The sequence below is a fragment of the Oculina patagonica genome, chromosome 12, assembly GCF_052425735.1.
Source record: "Oculina patagonica isolate OP01 chromosome 12, crgOcupat, whole genome shotgun sequence".
NCBI classification, from domain to species: Eukaryota; Metazoa; Cnidaria; class Anthozoa; order Scleractinia; family Oculinidae; genus Oculina; species Oculina patagonica.
Genome location: NC_135769.1, coordinates 26,277,812 through 26,292,207, shown reverse-complemented (window position 1 = coordinate 26,292,207; position 14,396 = coordinate 26,277,812). Strand labels below are relative to the sequence as shown.

General features: G+C 39.2%; 1 protein-coding gene and 1 pseudogene across 1 annotated transcript; both read left to right on the top strand.

Moving 5' to 3' along the window:
* Positions 1–2,368: 2,368 nt before the first annotated feature.
* On the top strand, positions 2,369–2,872 carry LOC144633526 (kelch-like protein 40). Its single transcript, XM_078492375.1, has one exon. The coding sequence runs from the start codon at positions 2,369–2,371 to the stop codon at positions 2,870–2,872; it is 504 nt and encodes a 167-aa protein (XP_078348501.1).
* A 5,713-nt stretch (positions 2,873–8,585) lies between these two features.
* LOC144633525 (kelch-like protein 2) lies at positions 8,586–10,164 on the top strand (annotated as a pseudogene).
* Positions 10,165–14,396: the final 4,232 nt, after the last annotated feature.

The following is a 14,396-nucleotide window of genomic DNA, read 5'->3' as shown; positions in this document are numbered from 1 at the left end:
TTTTTCCCAAATAAGCGTTCAATATTGTAACGGTCTCTCGTTTTTTTTTTTCACTGATTTTTTGCGCTCTCTGGCTTCGTAGCGCAAATTGTATTTTTCATCACCAAAATAAAGTGTAACCTTTGAATATGTTTTTAACTGTCTGGGATGCGCTGAATTGCGTTTTAAGTTACTTTTTTGTCTACACGTATATTATATACGTACCGGACAGCGACAAGCGTTATTTTTGAGCAGCCGATGAAATTTGAGAGAAAGATGCACCTGAGCACGTCGTGTTTCTGCTCGCCTCAAAAAGATAAAACGGATGACGTGACACATTACGTGACGCGAAACAAAAACGTGCCGTCTTGAACTCGTGTTTTTTCCAGTGAGCTGAAACGTTTATTAACTGATCACGTCACATGGCAAGGGAATCTGCATGTATCTCAAACCTGCTATCTAAGCCTGCTGCTTCATTTCCCTCTCTGGATGTGTTCTTTTTTCATGGGTGTTACGTGAAATGCCTCATTGATAGCTTGTGCCCTCAGGCTTAGCTCTAGAGAGCCGTTTTTCTTACCACCAGAATAAAGTGTAATAACCTTTGCTTTTAGGAAAATTTCTTTTGTAAATAACTAACCTCGTTGCCTGGAAGAAAGACCCTGGGTATGAGGTTGGAGAATAATTTGTTTTTGATTGACATGTGTATGTGTATCTTAAAACATTGTTACTGTGCTCAAACTTGATTATTACTGCATTTGCCTTTTGCGTCTATTATTCGAATAAACGCATCATGGTGCGGCGTTTATTCGAGAGTGGCGCGTTTATTGATATTTCTGCTCTAAAGTGCGGCGTTTATTCGAGGGAGCTGTTTTATCGAATAAATACGTATTACTTGAAGTTGTAGTATAACGTATTGTTATAGTACAGATGCTCGGCCGAAACTGCCAAAATAAACCTAATGGTTTTGTACATGTTGTCTACTGGTGGAGCTGAAATAGCAGTATTCATCATACTTGGTCCTTCCAATTTACATTTCGTTTTTCTAAAGCGAACATGTGCGCTTTTTTAGGTATGGGGGTGGACAGCGAAACGTTCTGTTAATTTCCACTGCTGCGTGATCGAATGTTCTTTTGGAAAAAAATCCTTCATTATGTACTTGAATTTATCTCTTTTAACTTGAGAAAGGGGCCAGTGGTCAACACTGGAAGAAGAATCTGTTATATTAGTCTGGACTAAAGGGTTACGAAATAGAGGGCAACAATTTTGCAAAGCATTGTCTAGGAGACATTTACTGTACTATCTGCAGTTAGAACATTCTGATTTTAATGCAACAGTGTGCGATGTTTGCATATAACATGTGATTATTTTTAAGGACTATTTTACATGAGACTGACAACGTATAGGAAAACTGTGCTAGGAAATCAGGTTTTTGGGCATTGTCTGAATTGGGCATATTGACAGAAGTGTACGACAATAATATAGCCGATTACAAATCTGCATTCGTATTTCACAACGAAGTGGTCTAATTGAATTGCAAACGTTCTTGTTACCTAGCTGTTATGTCCAGCTATGTTATGCATTTATTGCTAACGTGTTGAGATGGTTATTTACTGTGTCAAGCGACTACGAGATACCGCTGACATAAGATATTTACGCGGCTACTGTCATCACAGGCAGACCACCCTATGTGTTCGTAGTTAATTATTGTTGTTGACACGAGACGAACAAAAGAAATTTTGAAATCTATAAGGGCTACTGAAATAAAGCTCTTGAAATTACATATCTAAACTACATTTCGCTCTAAATATCTCAATAAAGTTGAATGAAACGTTTATCGACTCAATTGTTGCATTTCTTCGCCTGCGCGGGCCGTTTTAAGCGCCTTTTTTTTAAGTGGTGCGAATGACGCAAGCAAGCGAAATTTTTCAGTAAAACGTTATTTAGCTGTGCGGAAACCTCAGTTCCTATGTACTATATTTCAAAGATCTTTCTCTTGGTTGTTATTGTGGTGGAGTTTTATTTCAACGGGAAAAATCGACAATCGAAAGGTAGATATTTGATTTCAGTCCTAATTGGAATGGGGAGGGGAAAGGAAGAAGAATCTGTTATATTAGTCTGGACTAAAGGGTTACGAAATAGAGGGCAACAATTTTGAAGGAGTTTCTCAACAATTTTGCAAAGCATTGTAGCAAGCATTTCTTTCTCTCAAGGCACTAGGTTTGTGAAAGCTATCCAGGTTTAAACATCTGACGCTATTTAAAAGTATCTAGTCGATATATAAGCGCCTGACCGAGCATGACCAACGTTCATGATGACAGATCCAGTTCCAATGTGCACGCGTGAGCACAGATCATTTTGACTTGAGAGCAAAGATCATTTTGGCATAAAGATGCCAACTTTGTTTCATTCTGCTACGGAGCATGCTTTTCCAAGTAAAGACGTTTTCAGTGAAGTCTTTATGCCGAAAGACACACTTGATCAGCCATGCGACGTTATTTTGGTAGTCGAAGATGGCAAAAAAATCAAAGCTCACAGGCAAGTTCTTTCAGAGGCAAGTCCATTCTTCGAAAAGCTGCTGAGCAGCGACATGAAAGAATCTAAAGAAGGAGTTATTCGGCTGGAGATGTTTTCCGAGTCTGTTTTGGGAAATACACTGGAGTTTATATACACCGGTAATGTTCAGATATTGACTGAAGACAGTGCCCAAGACCTGATTATTGTAGCGGATTATTTATTCCTTCTAAACTTAAAAAATATCGCTGAGAAAGTTTTGCTACAGAAATTGAACATTTCAAATTGTATTTCCACTTACCACTTTTCCGAAAGATATCAATGCGAAGAACTTGTTTCAAAGACCAAACAATTCATCCTTGCAAATTTCACCACTTTATAAAGACCAAACAATTCATCCTTGCAAATTTCACCACTTTATACGAAGCCAACCGCGAACAGGTCTTTAATATGTCGAGTATAAAGAAGTCCAAATGTGGATTTCAAGTGATGAAATAAATGTTACCGCCGAAGCAGATGTGTTCAACATCATTCTAGCATGGATTGATCATGACAAAAGTAAGCGAAAGGAATTTTTCCCTGAGTTATTTCGTCAAGTACGATTGGTTTATCGCTTGACTTCAGTTTTACGCAGTTATATCGCGACAAATGACCTTGTGAATGACAATGAGGACTGTTTGAATCTTGTGGAGGAAGCTATAAGATTGATTGAGTCTAAAAACTACGACAATCTCCATGTCACCCCTAGAAAGTGGCTTGAGATCACTGTTATAGTGGCCTGTAGTCCATTAAAGGGTCATCAAATTCAGTGCTATTCTCTTTGTGAGGACCAGTGGTGCAGTTTAGGCAAGATGCCATTTTCTTTTGTGGATAGTAATTTTACCCCTTGTCACAGTAAAATCTACGGTAAACAGACTGCATCTCGGTGCCACCGATGCCAAATAGTTAGTTATAATCTATACACTAACAACTGGATGTCATTACCATGCAAAGAGGACAGAGACTTAAAGCAAATATTTGTTGCAAATGAAGATGAAATGTACGCTTTGGTATCTGAACCGTGTGAGTACATGGACTGCGACCGGGCATGTGCAACACTCCCGACACAGAAATACAGTTCTGTGAAAAGGAAAAACATGTTTCCTTTATCACGAAGTACAAACCCGAATTAAACTCTTGGGAAGACATAACATCATTTGATCACATGAATTTAAGGCAAGATGTCTGCATTGTAGCCAAGGACAATTTTATTTATTTGATTGGTGGTGTAGAAAGGCGCGCGTCACACTTACCTTACAGATGTTGTCAGGTATGACCTTCGCAAAAACAAGTGGGACAAAGTAGCTGATATTCAAATCGCAAGGAGCTCTGCTATCGGTACTGTGGCAAACGGAAAATTTTCATTGCTGATGGCGCTAATCTCACGGGAAGCTTGCCTGAAGCCTGGCGATGTGAAGTGTTCATTGAAACAACAAATGAGTGGCAGCTTACTTCAAAGTTTGGCTTATATTCTTGGTCGATTCCCAAACTCCTTTCAGTTGGTAACAGGCTGTATGTTCTGGTCAAAGGGGCAAACATTTTTTGGGTCAGCCGACCAGTTGCGTACCGGAGAGAGCTCAAATGCTATGACTCTGACAATAACTATTCAAAGTGGCTACGAGCCACTAAACTCGGAAAATTTATTATGAAACAAGAATCGAAAACAACAAACTGACAAATAGAGATTTGCTAAAACAAATGATGCTTAACTTTCCACAATTCAGTTCACTTCACTTAGTTTCATTGTCATCTAGCTGCTCATCGAGAGCAGGCCGAAAGGGCAAGTGATAGAGTTCCCATCGGTTGCAAATTGTTTTCTTTCTTTTTATTTTTCCTTTTTGTTTTTGAAGGTTAGGCAAAATAATAATATCATTAGAAAAAATAAGTTTTGGTCTATTTCAAGAAAACTGACATTAATACAATATTTCGGCTGGTAGTAAAGCATGCATGTACCGTATTTATTCGGCTATTAGCCGAAACCCTAGACTTTTAGTTTTTGGAACCAGTTAAACTGACAAAAAATAAACCCAAATCACTCAGCTATAAGCTAGACCCAATTTTTCCTTCAAGCTATGAAACAGTCCACATGCAGCGAATCAACATATCGCTAAATTACAACTATGTAATTGAAAAACAACAAATCACTGACAAAGAATGAATTTACTGAATAGAACCGTACACAAGCGTGACAAAACATTCACCTGAGTTCAGAATCCAATCTCAAACAATCACGCATTCTTCAGAAGAATTAAGCAGTTATCGATCATCATGCCAAAAGCTACTGGTTTTATCACGAAACGTTCAAGTTGAAAGTTGTTGCCGAGGTAGAAACAGTTCAGAACAACTGCAAAATTGCCAGAGAATACGGGATGATTCCTGATGATTCAGTGAATCTTCAGTTCGTCGCAATTCGCCAGCGAAAAGATCAAGCAGGTCAAGCGGGTGAACTTTAAATGTCACCAAAACGAAACATGTGCTGTTACCAGTTTTTGTCGAGTATCCTCAATTCAATCAAACTCTTCTGAAGTGGTTTCTTTTAGCAGAGAAGTCGTGGTATTTTTAAGTTTTCGCTTTTGAACAAAAATATTACATGCAGCCGATTTCTGTCAGATCGTGTTACAATGTTTACCAAGCGCGTGAGAACGACCGCTTCTGATTGGCCAGTTTTTGGTGTCGCGACAGCTAGTCAAATAGATCGATTCCTTCTTGACCCTTCTTCTCTTGAAAAGTCACGTTAGCAGTGACTCTGCAAATTAACTAAACTTAAAGAAAGGAACCGAAGGAAAGGAACAGAAACAGTCTCAGGCAGAAATAATTATTGTAGAAGAGATTGCGAGGACATTGTTTACGACATGCGGGATTTCGAATTCCCTCGTCAGTTCAAAAGACGATCTCATACGCAAACAAAACAAATAATATTCCAGTGCGAGCTGGTGGAGGACGAGTTCCAGCCTAAATAGCGAAGAAAAGACGAATAAAAACTTCATTCCTAACGTTGCTTCATTAAACCAAATGGCTTTTAAGGAGCCGCCACTAAAATAAAAGGTAATGACCAAGAATAAATACAAACGCTTGTTAATTTTCGTTTGTTGATGACCGCTCGGCTTATAGATGATTATTTCATTCAAATTGCACTCTTTTCTAGTACCATCTAATTTTTTTTCGGAAATACTCGGCGATAAATCGAACCCCAAATTTTGTTGAATTTTAACCAGTTCTCAGTAAGATTTGGTGAAAATATATCGTCTTTGTGTACTTCATATATGCGCATGCGTTCAGCACAAAATTCCGTGTGCTTGGGTCTACGCCTGGAAGAATGCATACCACAAGGAGAACATTTGGTTTTCAGAAACAAATATATAGCCTTTGTGTACTTCATATAAAGTAACACGGATAAAGTTCGCATTTTAGCCAACCCCCTACCCGCTTCACAAGATTAATTGATTAATTCAATTTGATATTAATTAATTAATTCAATTAAAATGTTTACAGGAATCGAGTGAAGGAGGGAAGGAGTGAAGGAGGGAAGGAGTGAAATCGGGCCCACTCACCAAAACTCGGAATTTTCCGAGTTAAAAATGAATGGAGTCAGAAAACTGAAATACCTCTGACAAGCGTGGGTCCTGTAATTAACTCTTGTTCAATGAGGATTTTCAAAGGACTCCTCGATAATGATAAGGAGAAAGAGGACACGCGGGAAACGACCTCCCCTTCCGCCCAATCTTCGCGCGTCTTGCCTTCATCACCTTGAAAGACAACAGAAAAACAAGCCTGTCTAAAGAAGAGAAGACAACGCAAATGCTTCATCTTGTGACCAAGCTGGTAGCCAGCGAACAGGAATCCGTATTTGTTTCCTGGACACCCACCTCACAAAGGTCGCATCTGAATGAAGACACTGACAATCAGCGACAACGGCGGAGTTTCAGTTAACTTCGTCGCCCTAATATTGATATGAGGACAAATCAGATGCTGCCCAGTGTGTAACTAGGGTGGAAATTCACCATGAACTATATACATTGGGTGAGGCGTTGTAGCCTAACGGTTTATGCATTGCTGTTAGTGTCCGAAAGTGTAGGTTCGACCCTGGCTAAGATAGTAGGCCTATTTCCGGTCGTTTGTAGAAGTTTTCGCCCACGATCCTTATATATTTTGTACTGACGACTTTTTTCTCAAACTTTATCGAGACTAGAACCCAAGGTCTCGAACCCAGGATATAGACTGCTTTCCAAGATAATTAATCGATACCAACAAATTAAACTGTCTCGTCTTTAACCTAATAACTTCTGATGCTATCGACTAGCTCCAGGAAGTAATGTTAGTTCTAGGAATTCGCCTCATACTGCTCAAAGGACTCGTGGCGCCAATATTCATATTTCAGTTACTCGTATGCATCCTACCAACTGTACACCGGGACCTTTGACGAACTTCTCTCTATCCCAAGATTTAACAAAGGCAGTTTCGGAGGCAGAGTTTATTTAGCCTGTATAGCTAAAAGCTACGCCGTGATTTATATTTAAAAAACAAAACTTAAAAGATTTGGACTCGATGACTTGAAGGCAATCATTTGGTTCACATTTGAAATTTTATTTTCTAGAAGTAGTTGTCATTAAAGCTGCCCCCGCCGTTGTATATTTTTTTTACAGCAATCTAAGATAAGTGGAGTCCATTTGACGCCTTTAATTATTGATGTCGATGGTCCTTTATTGTGCCGTGTACGCCGCGACCTTGCTTGCTGCGGAATTTGCTTTTTGCGTGACGCCGCTCAATTCAATCTTAAAAAAAAATGAGATATGTCCACTTATTGTAGGTGCGTTCAATCCTGGACATAAGTGAACCGTAATAAACAATATGAAGAAGAAACTAAACATACTTTTCGGAAACTTGTCACTGAACACAGACAGGCAATCAATAATACCAGTGACAAAAATACAGCCCCTGCAGTTCCCGCTTACTTCAACTTCGGCTTCGGCAAATAATTGATCACTGAATTTGTTTCGCACAAAGTACCTTCAGGAACTGCGTGGAAACCGCACTATATCTTGCTAAATTAATGCAGACGAAAGCGTAACTTCGCCTTTCATAATACGAGCTGGTCTTCATCCAATTCTCTTTCTTTCAGATATTGCCGAAATACAATAAGAGGAAATTCCATTGCCTTCTTTGTAGCTTCGCTGTTTTTTCGGACCTAGTAGACAAATCCAACCGCCCTTCTTCATCTCTGAAAAACTAGCTGCCATTTTTCTCGGAAGTGGACACAACTACGCATGAGCAGAATATTATTTGTAGCAAAATCACTGTCAGACGCTAATGCGCACGAGCAGACCATTATTTGTAGGCAGTTATCGGTAGATCACGTCGTGGGCTATCGGCCAATGAAAAGGAAGAAAAAATTGCATCGAATAATAACACACAATCAACAATAGGTAAGTGACCTTTATTTATCTGGCTTACAGTTTATTGTAATTAAGGAACGAAAGATCTCAAATCCATCGATTTATGGGGCATATTTTATCGATCGCTTGAGTCAAACCGACAACGACTGTTGCAAATAATTAACGAAGCCATCGCTTGGGCTGCCTGTGCTGTTACTTCTTCTTTTAGCATGGTTTACAAAAGCAGCGTCCAACTGTACCAATATTTTATTAAGTACAAGAAGACAATGCAAAATTAGCCATTACATAAATAAGCTGGCTCAAAAGCCCTTTGATTGAATTTCACAAGTTGAACTTCTGTTTTCCGCAACGCCGCTCACAGGTATTCAATGAGTAGATACTCTAGGATAAAAATCGAAAAGAACATTCAAATCAATACCTGTTGAGTTATTTTTAAGGCCTTAAGGCCACAATTTCGCGCCTTCAATATTAAGATTCAATGACCCTAACGCACCTTTGATATGTTAAAAAGCTCCATATTATAAAAAAAATTATCATTTTTCTGCCAATCAAAACTCATTTTCAAACATCTAGCTATAGGAAATGGTCCTTCAATACGGCTTTAAGTACCACTTGAAATTTATCCGTGTGGTTTCCGCTCTCAGCGCCGTGTGGTAGCAACGATATAAACGCCATCACAAGCTAAGATTTATTTTTGGGAACTAAACGAAGATCGTTTTGGCATTAAGATGGCAACCTTGCTACCTGCAGACAGTGTTGAGCGTGCTACTCAAAGCAAAGAAGTTTCCAGTGAAGTCTTTATGCCGAAAGACACACTCGATCAGCCTTGCGATGTTATTTTGGTAGTCGAAGATGGCAAACAATTCAAAGCTCACAGACAAGTTCTTTCAGAGGCAAGTCCTTTCTTCACAAAGCTGCTGAACAGCGACATGAAAGAGTTTAAAGAAGGAGTTGTTCGGCTGGAGATGTTTTCCGAGTCTGTGGTGGGAAATACACTGGAGTTTATCTACACCGATAATGTTCAGATAGTGACCGAGGACAATGCTCGAGACCTGATCGTTATTGCCGATTATTTATTCCTTCAAAACATAAAATCTTTCGCTGAGGGATTTTTACTGCAGAAGCTGAACACTTCAAATTGCATTTCTTTTTACTACTTTTCCGAAACATATCAATGCAGAGAACTTTTTTCCAAGACCACAAAATTCATCCATGCCAATTTCAGCACCGTATGCGCAGCCAGCCGCGAAGAAATTCTGAATATGTCGAGCAAACAAGTCCAAATGTGGATTTCAAGTGACGAAATAAATGTTACCGCCGAAGAAGATGTGTTCAAGATCATCCTAGCATGGATTAATCATGACAAAAGCAAGCGAAAGAAATATTTCGCCGAGTTATTTCGTCACGTTCGACTGGTTTATGTGTCGCGTGACTTTCTATGCAGTGCAGTGACATCCAGACAAATGACCTCGTGAATGACAGCGAAGAGTGTTTGGCTCTTGTGGCTGACGCTGTGAACTTAATTGGATCTAGAAACTACAATTATCTTTCTATCCCCCCTAGAAAGTCGCTTGCCACTCATGTTTTAATAGCGTTTAGTTTATATACAGGTCAAGATATTCAGTGTTTTTTTCCTCAGGAGGACCGGTGGTATAGCTTAGGAAAGATGCCATTTTATTTCGGTGATAGCTACCTTGTCCCGTGTCATGGTAAAATCTATGGTATACAGATTGCATCTCACTGCCCAGAGTCCTGGCATGCAAACGCCGCAAACCAGTCACATGGATGCCGAATGGTGAGCTATAATCCATACTCTAACGATTGGATGCCATTGCCTTTCAATGAGACGAGATATTTCAAGCAATTATTTCTTGGAAATGATGATGAAATGTACGCATTGGTTTCTGAACCGTGTGCTGAGTGCCGGAGATGTTTTAAACTAAGTCAGCGTTTGATACGCGTCCCGGGTTATTGCCTTCCTCAACTACAGGTAGTGCTCTGTGAAAAGGATCATCATGTTTCCTTCATCACAAAGTACAAACCGGAATCAAACACATGGGAAGACATATCGTCATTTCGTCATTTCAATTTAAGACAAGACGTTTGCATTGTAGCTAAAGACAATTTTATTTTACGTTCTAATTCGCTACGCTCAAACGAACGTAAATTATTTTCTTCTTCAATACTGCAAAAAATACACACCAAGGGAATGATGGTTGGATGCTCAGGCAATCCAAGCTGACATTTATTGATACATTTCATACAGTGAAAAAGGAACGTTTGGAGCTAATGTTGACGCCTACCAGAAAAAATAGAAGTACCAAAATACTTATTAAATCAGTTAGGATAAGGTGAGCAGTTATTTCAAAATAATTATATGTACAATGTAATAAAAGTAATCGTTGTGATAAATTGGCGCTACTTTTAACCACGGATGTAGCTTCTTCGAACTTATGCTATCAATGACAATAAAATACTCAGAGCAAGATCCTTTACAGTTCTTCAATAGCTCCCTACATCTTGCGCATAACAGCTTGGTACCATTTTGCTAGACGGTATTGAAAAACCACAAAAAACTTATTGATCCAATAATGTTAAGCTGTTGTTGAGACGAGATAATATAGTTACATAACCTCTTAATTTAAACATTAGTCCCTTCACTGTAAACATCAGTAGATTTCCACATGTACGTAAGGAACAAATAACTAGAATGAACAGCCAAAATGCCAAAAGCTAAGCTTAAGGTAACAAACTATTCAATACATCATTTCGAAGAATCTTTCGCTACCTAACAAACATATGCAAGCTAAGCGCAAGTCCTTCAGGCTTGTTGATTTTATTAGCAGAGATAAACACCCTAACAAACGCTGAACCGCTATTAAAAAACTATTTCAAATTGAACTATCCGGCCAAATGATTAATGATAATGCGGACATGAATCAAAATAAAAGCAGCATAAGACTTGAAACTACGTAAGATGCGCATGCGGCTTGTAAAGCGATACAACTGAAACTGAGACAGTATGAGGACAAGATACCGCATCTTATAAAGAACTTGACGATTTTTTTTTTTTTTTTTTGAATATCTTTTTGCTGTGAAGTAACCTTCATAAACAACTTCAGGACGTCCTTCGTGCTTGGTTTCTTGCTAGCTGGGGGCTCCTCTGATAACCTTGAATAGTTAACATCTATAATGAAGAAAAAAGAGAAGTGACAGGCATTTGTATCCATATAAACCTACATGGAAGCGAGCGAGCACATAAACTGAAATAAACTAACATAAGCTGAATGCAGACAAATTGCTCTGCAAAATCAGGCCAGCGCCTCCTTTCTGAAAGGTGAATGGACAAGCGTCTCAAAAACAGGCCAGCGCCTCCTTCTGATGAGTGAATGGACAAGCGTCCCAAAAACAGGCCAGCGCCTCCTTCTGATGAGTGAATGGACAAGCGTCCCAAAGTCAGGCCAGCACCTCCTTTCTGATAACGTCAATCAATCTTAACCAAACATAAATAGAAACTGGCCCAGCGGTCTTGTAATCAGCGAAAACTTTATACAAACAGCTACCAATGTTGAAATGAAAGAATCTGCTCGAAGTAAAACAGTATTTCGCCGATGTTCCAGTACACTCTTGCTATAAAGACTATAAACAGCTTGCCATCTATTGCAAAACGAGCAATTATTCTGAAAGTTTAGGAAAAAACGAGACGAGGTCCAGAACAGTACGATAAATGTGGTAATGGCCTTGCATGTACACGAGAAGTGAATACCTAGTGAATTAATAAATCCACTCCGTAAGTCCTGCATGGGTTTCAAAAACTAAAGTGAAAACATACCTAGTTGTTGCCAAACTGACAAAGTAGACCACTATATGGGATTCCCACCCATATTCAATGCTTGAAAACATGATGACTTGAAATTAGTCAACCATTTATGTATAAATAATGCGACTTTATAATCCTCACAACGAGCTCCGTACGGGAAACCATAGCATACAATTTGACACCGCTGTCAATAGGAGCTGAAAATTTTGGGCTATATAACATGTAAACTTCAACTTCGTGCTACTCGAATGTAATACTCTGCAAACGAACAACTATCTAAAACCAACTTAACATAAGAGCCTTGCTGAAATGACAAAAACTTTTCCAGACAAGTCATACCACAAACGTGTATACATGCACCCAGTTATCATTATGGCGCACTTGTTCACTGTTACCTAAATGGACGCCACATTTTGTGGCACTAGCATCTGAGCTAACAATACAATAAGACGGGCCAATCCATAATGACTTTTCAAATTCATCCTGTCCAGTCCACTTCAATACTCAACATGTTTTCTTAGAGAATAAATTGGGCCAAAGTAAACGTCTAGTGAAATCGTAATCCTGCGCAGCCTCAATGTCCTTGTTGTAATAACTAGTCATAATTCGGGAAATGTCCTCAAATACTACACCAATGTAAACAAATTCCCCCAAGCCAGGCTAAACAATTCCCCATAAACTTTTTTCTGAAACAATTATGAAGACATACAGAAATGCGAAGTAAAAATAACCGTCTATCCGAAATAGGAATTGTTCTATAGATAGTGTTCTATACTATACCATTCGAAAATTAACAAGGGTCCACTAAAACTTTCCGCCATAGCTAAAAAATAAATCTGAACTTCCGTAAACTGGATCTAAGACTGCACAAGAGTAATAATCAATATGGATCAACTTCTCCTCGTCCAGGAATAGAACAATGTTGACCCCCTTGAATCCTTCAATATTCAGTTCGAGCGACTTGAGGCATGGAATAAACATCCAACCCAAAAGGAAATACAGTAAACAGAAAAACACCTAAACTAAGCGTCACCTAACGAAAAGCAAGCGAAAACCTAACAATATAAATGTGCGATGATCAGGGTGTGAATAGCTATATAGGTGATAGGTAATAGCCACTTGGACCAAACAAAACCATAAATACTCCCTTTTAGAATAGGGCAAAGTGATATTCCCGTTTACGCACTAAATCCTTGTTCATAAAAATGTTTATCTCTTCTTCCATAGGGTTAATTCGAAACACTAAAGGGTAAACCATATAAGAAGGAGCCTTAACTTCTGCCAACCCGGTAAAATGTAAAGGCACTAAATAGCTTATCTACAAATACAGAATGATGCAAAGATGACACATAGCTTTTGAAAAATTTCAGAGGGAATCTTCTTGAAAGGAAGACGAAAACCATCTAAAACAAATGATACAATAATCTCTGAGACGCCTAAAAATAACAGAAATGAAAATTTCTTCCCAGACTGCCCTTTAATAACTTGCAACACACCTGGTCTAGTAGAAACTTCACGCTCAAATCTGATTTTTGTGTTACCTCATTCAATTCGTCAAACAGATCGACATTACCAATATCATTTCGATGCCCCATCATTGCGTGCTCCTGATGCCGGCGGGCTTAGTGGAAGCGGCGCTGCTCCAGTAATTAATGGGAAGTTCAACTACTTTAGTTTTACTGCAGTCTGCAAAAGTTTCCGAACCTGCAGTCCTTAGCCCACTCTCCGCCGTTTGAAATAAAAACTAACACCTGCAACACATTCTGTTCGGACAAAAAAACATGTATAAAATTGACAAGCAATCAATTAGACGAGATAACAAAAACGAAATGGGCGGGCGGGCGGGCGGGTTTACAACTTCAATGTCAGCATGGAATGCGAAAGCGAGAGGACTGAACAACTCTGAACAGTCTATAAATACCTTATCAAACCAATCAGAGATACCCAAGGGACACGCCCAAGCGGCGTGTCATACACAGCGAAATAAATAACCAAAAACCTGTTAATGAACTGTATTGACTGCATACCAGTAGAAAATACATTATTTTATTGGCGGTGCAAAGTGGTATAGCACCCAGCATCAACCAAGGCTTTTTTCCCTTAATGATGTCGACAGGTATGACCTTAACAAGAACCAATGGGAGAAAATTGCTGACATTAAGATAGCGAGGAGATGTGCTGATGGAGCAGCAGCGAACGGAAACATTTACATTGCTGGTGGAATTAAACAAATGGAAGGGCATGAGTGGGAATGTGAAGTGTTTAATGAAACAACAAATGAGTGGCAGTTTATTCCAAGGTCTGACATACATCCTAGGTCGATTCCCAAACTCCTGTCAGTGGATGACAAGCTGTACGTTCTGGCCGCACAAACCTTGACCATGTATGACGAAACCTTGTATAACAGACCAGTTCCACTTCAGAGAAAGGTTAAATGCTATGATCCTGACAAAAAAGAATGGAGCCAGAAAACTGAAATACCTTCCAAAATGAATCATATTATCAACTCTTGCTCAATGAGGATTTTCAAAGGATTCCTCGATTATGATGAGGAGAAAGAGGACACGCGGGAAACGGCTTCTCCTTCCGTTCATTCTTCGTGCGCCTTGTCTTCGTCTCGCTTACAAGCGATGAATAGAAAACAAGCCTCTATG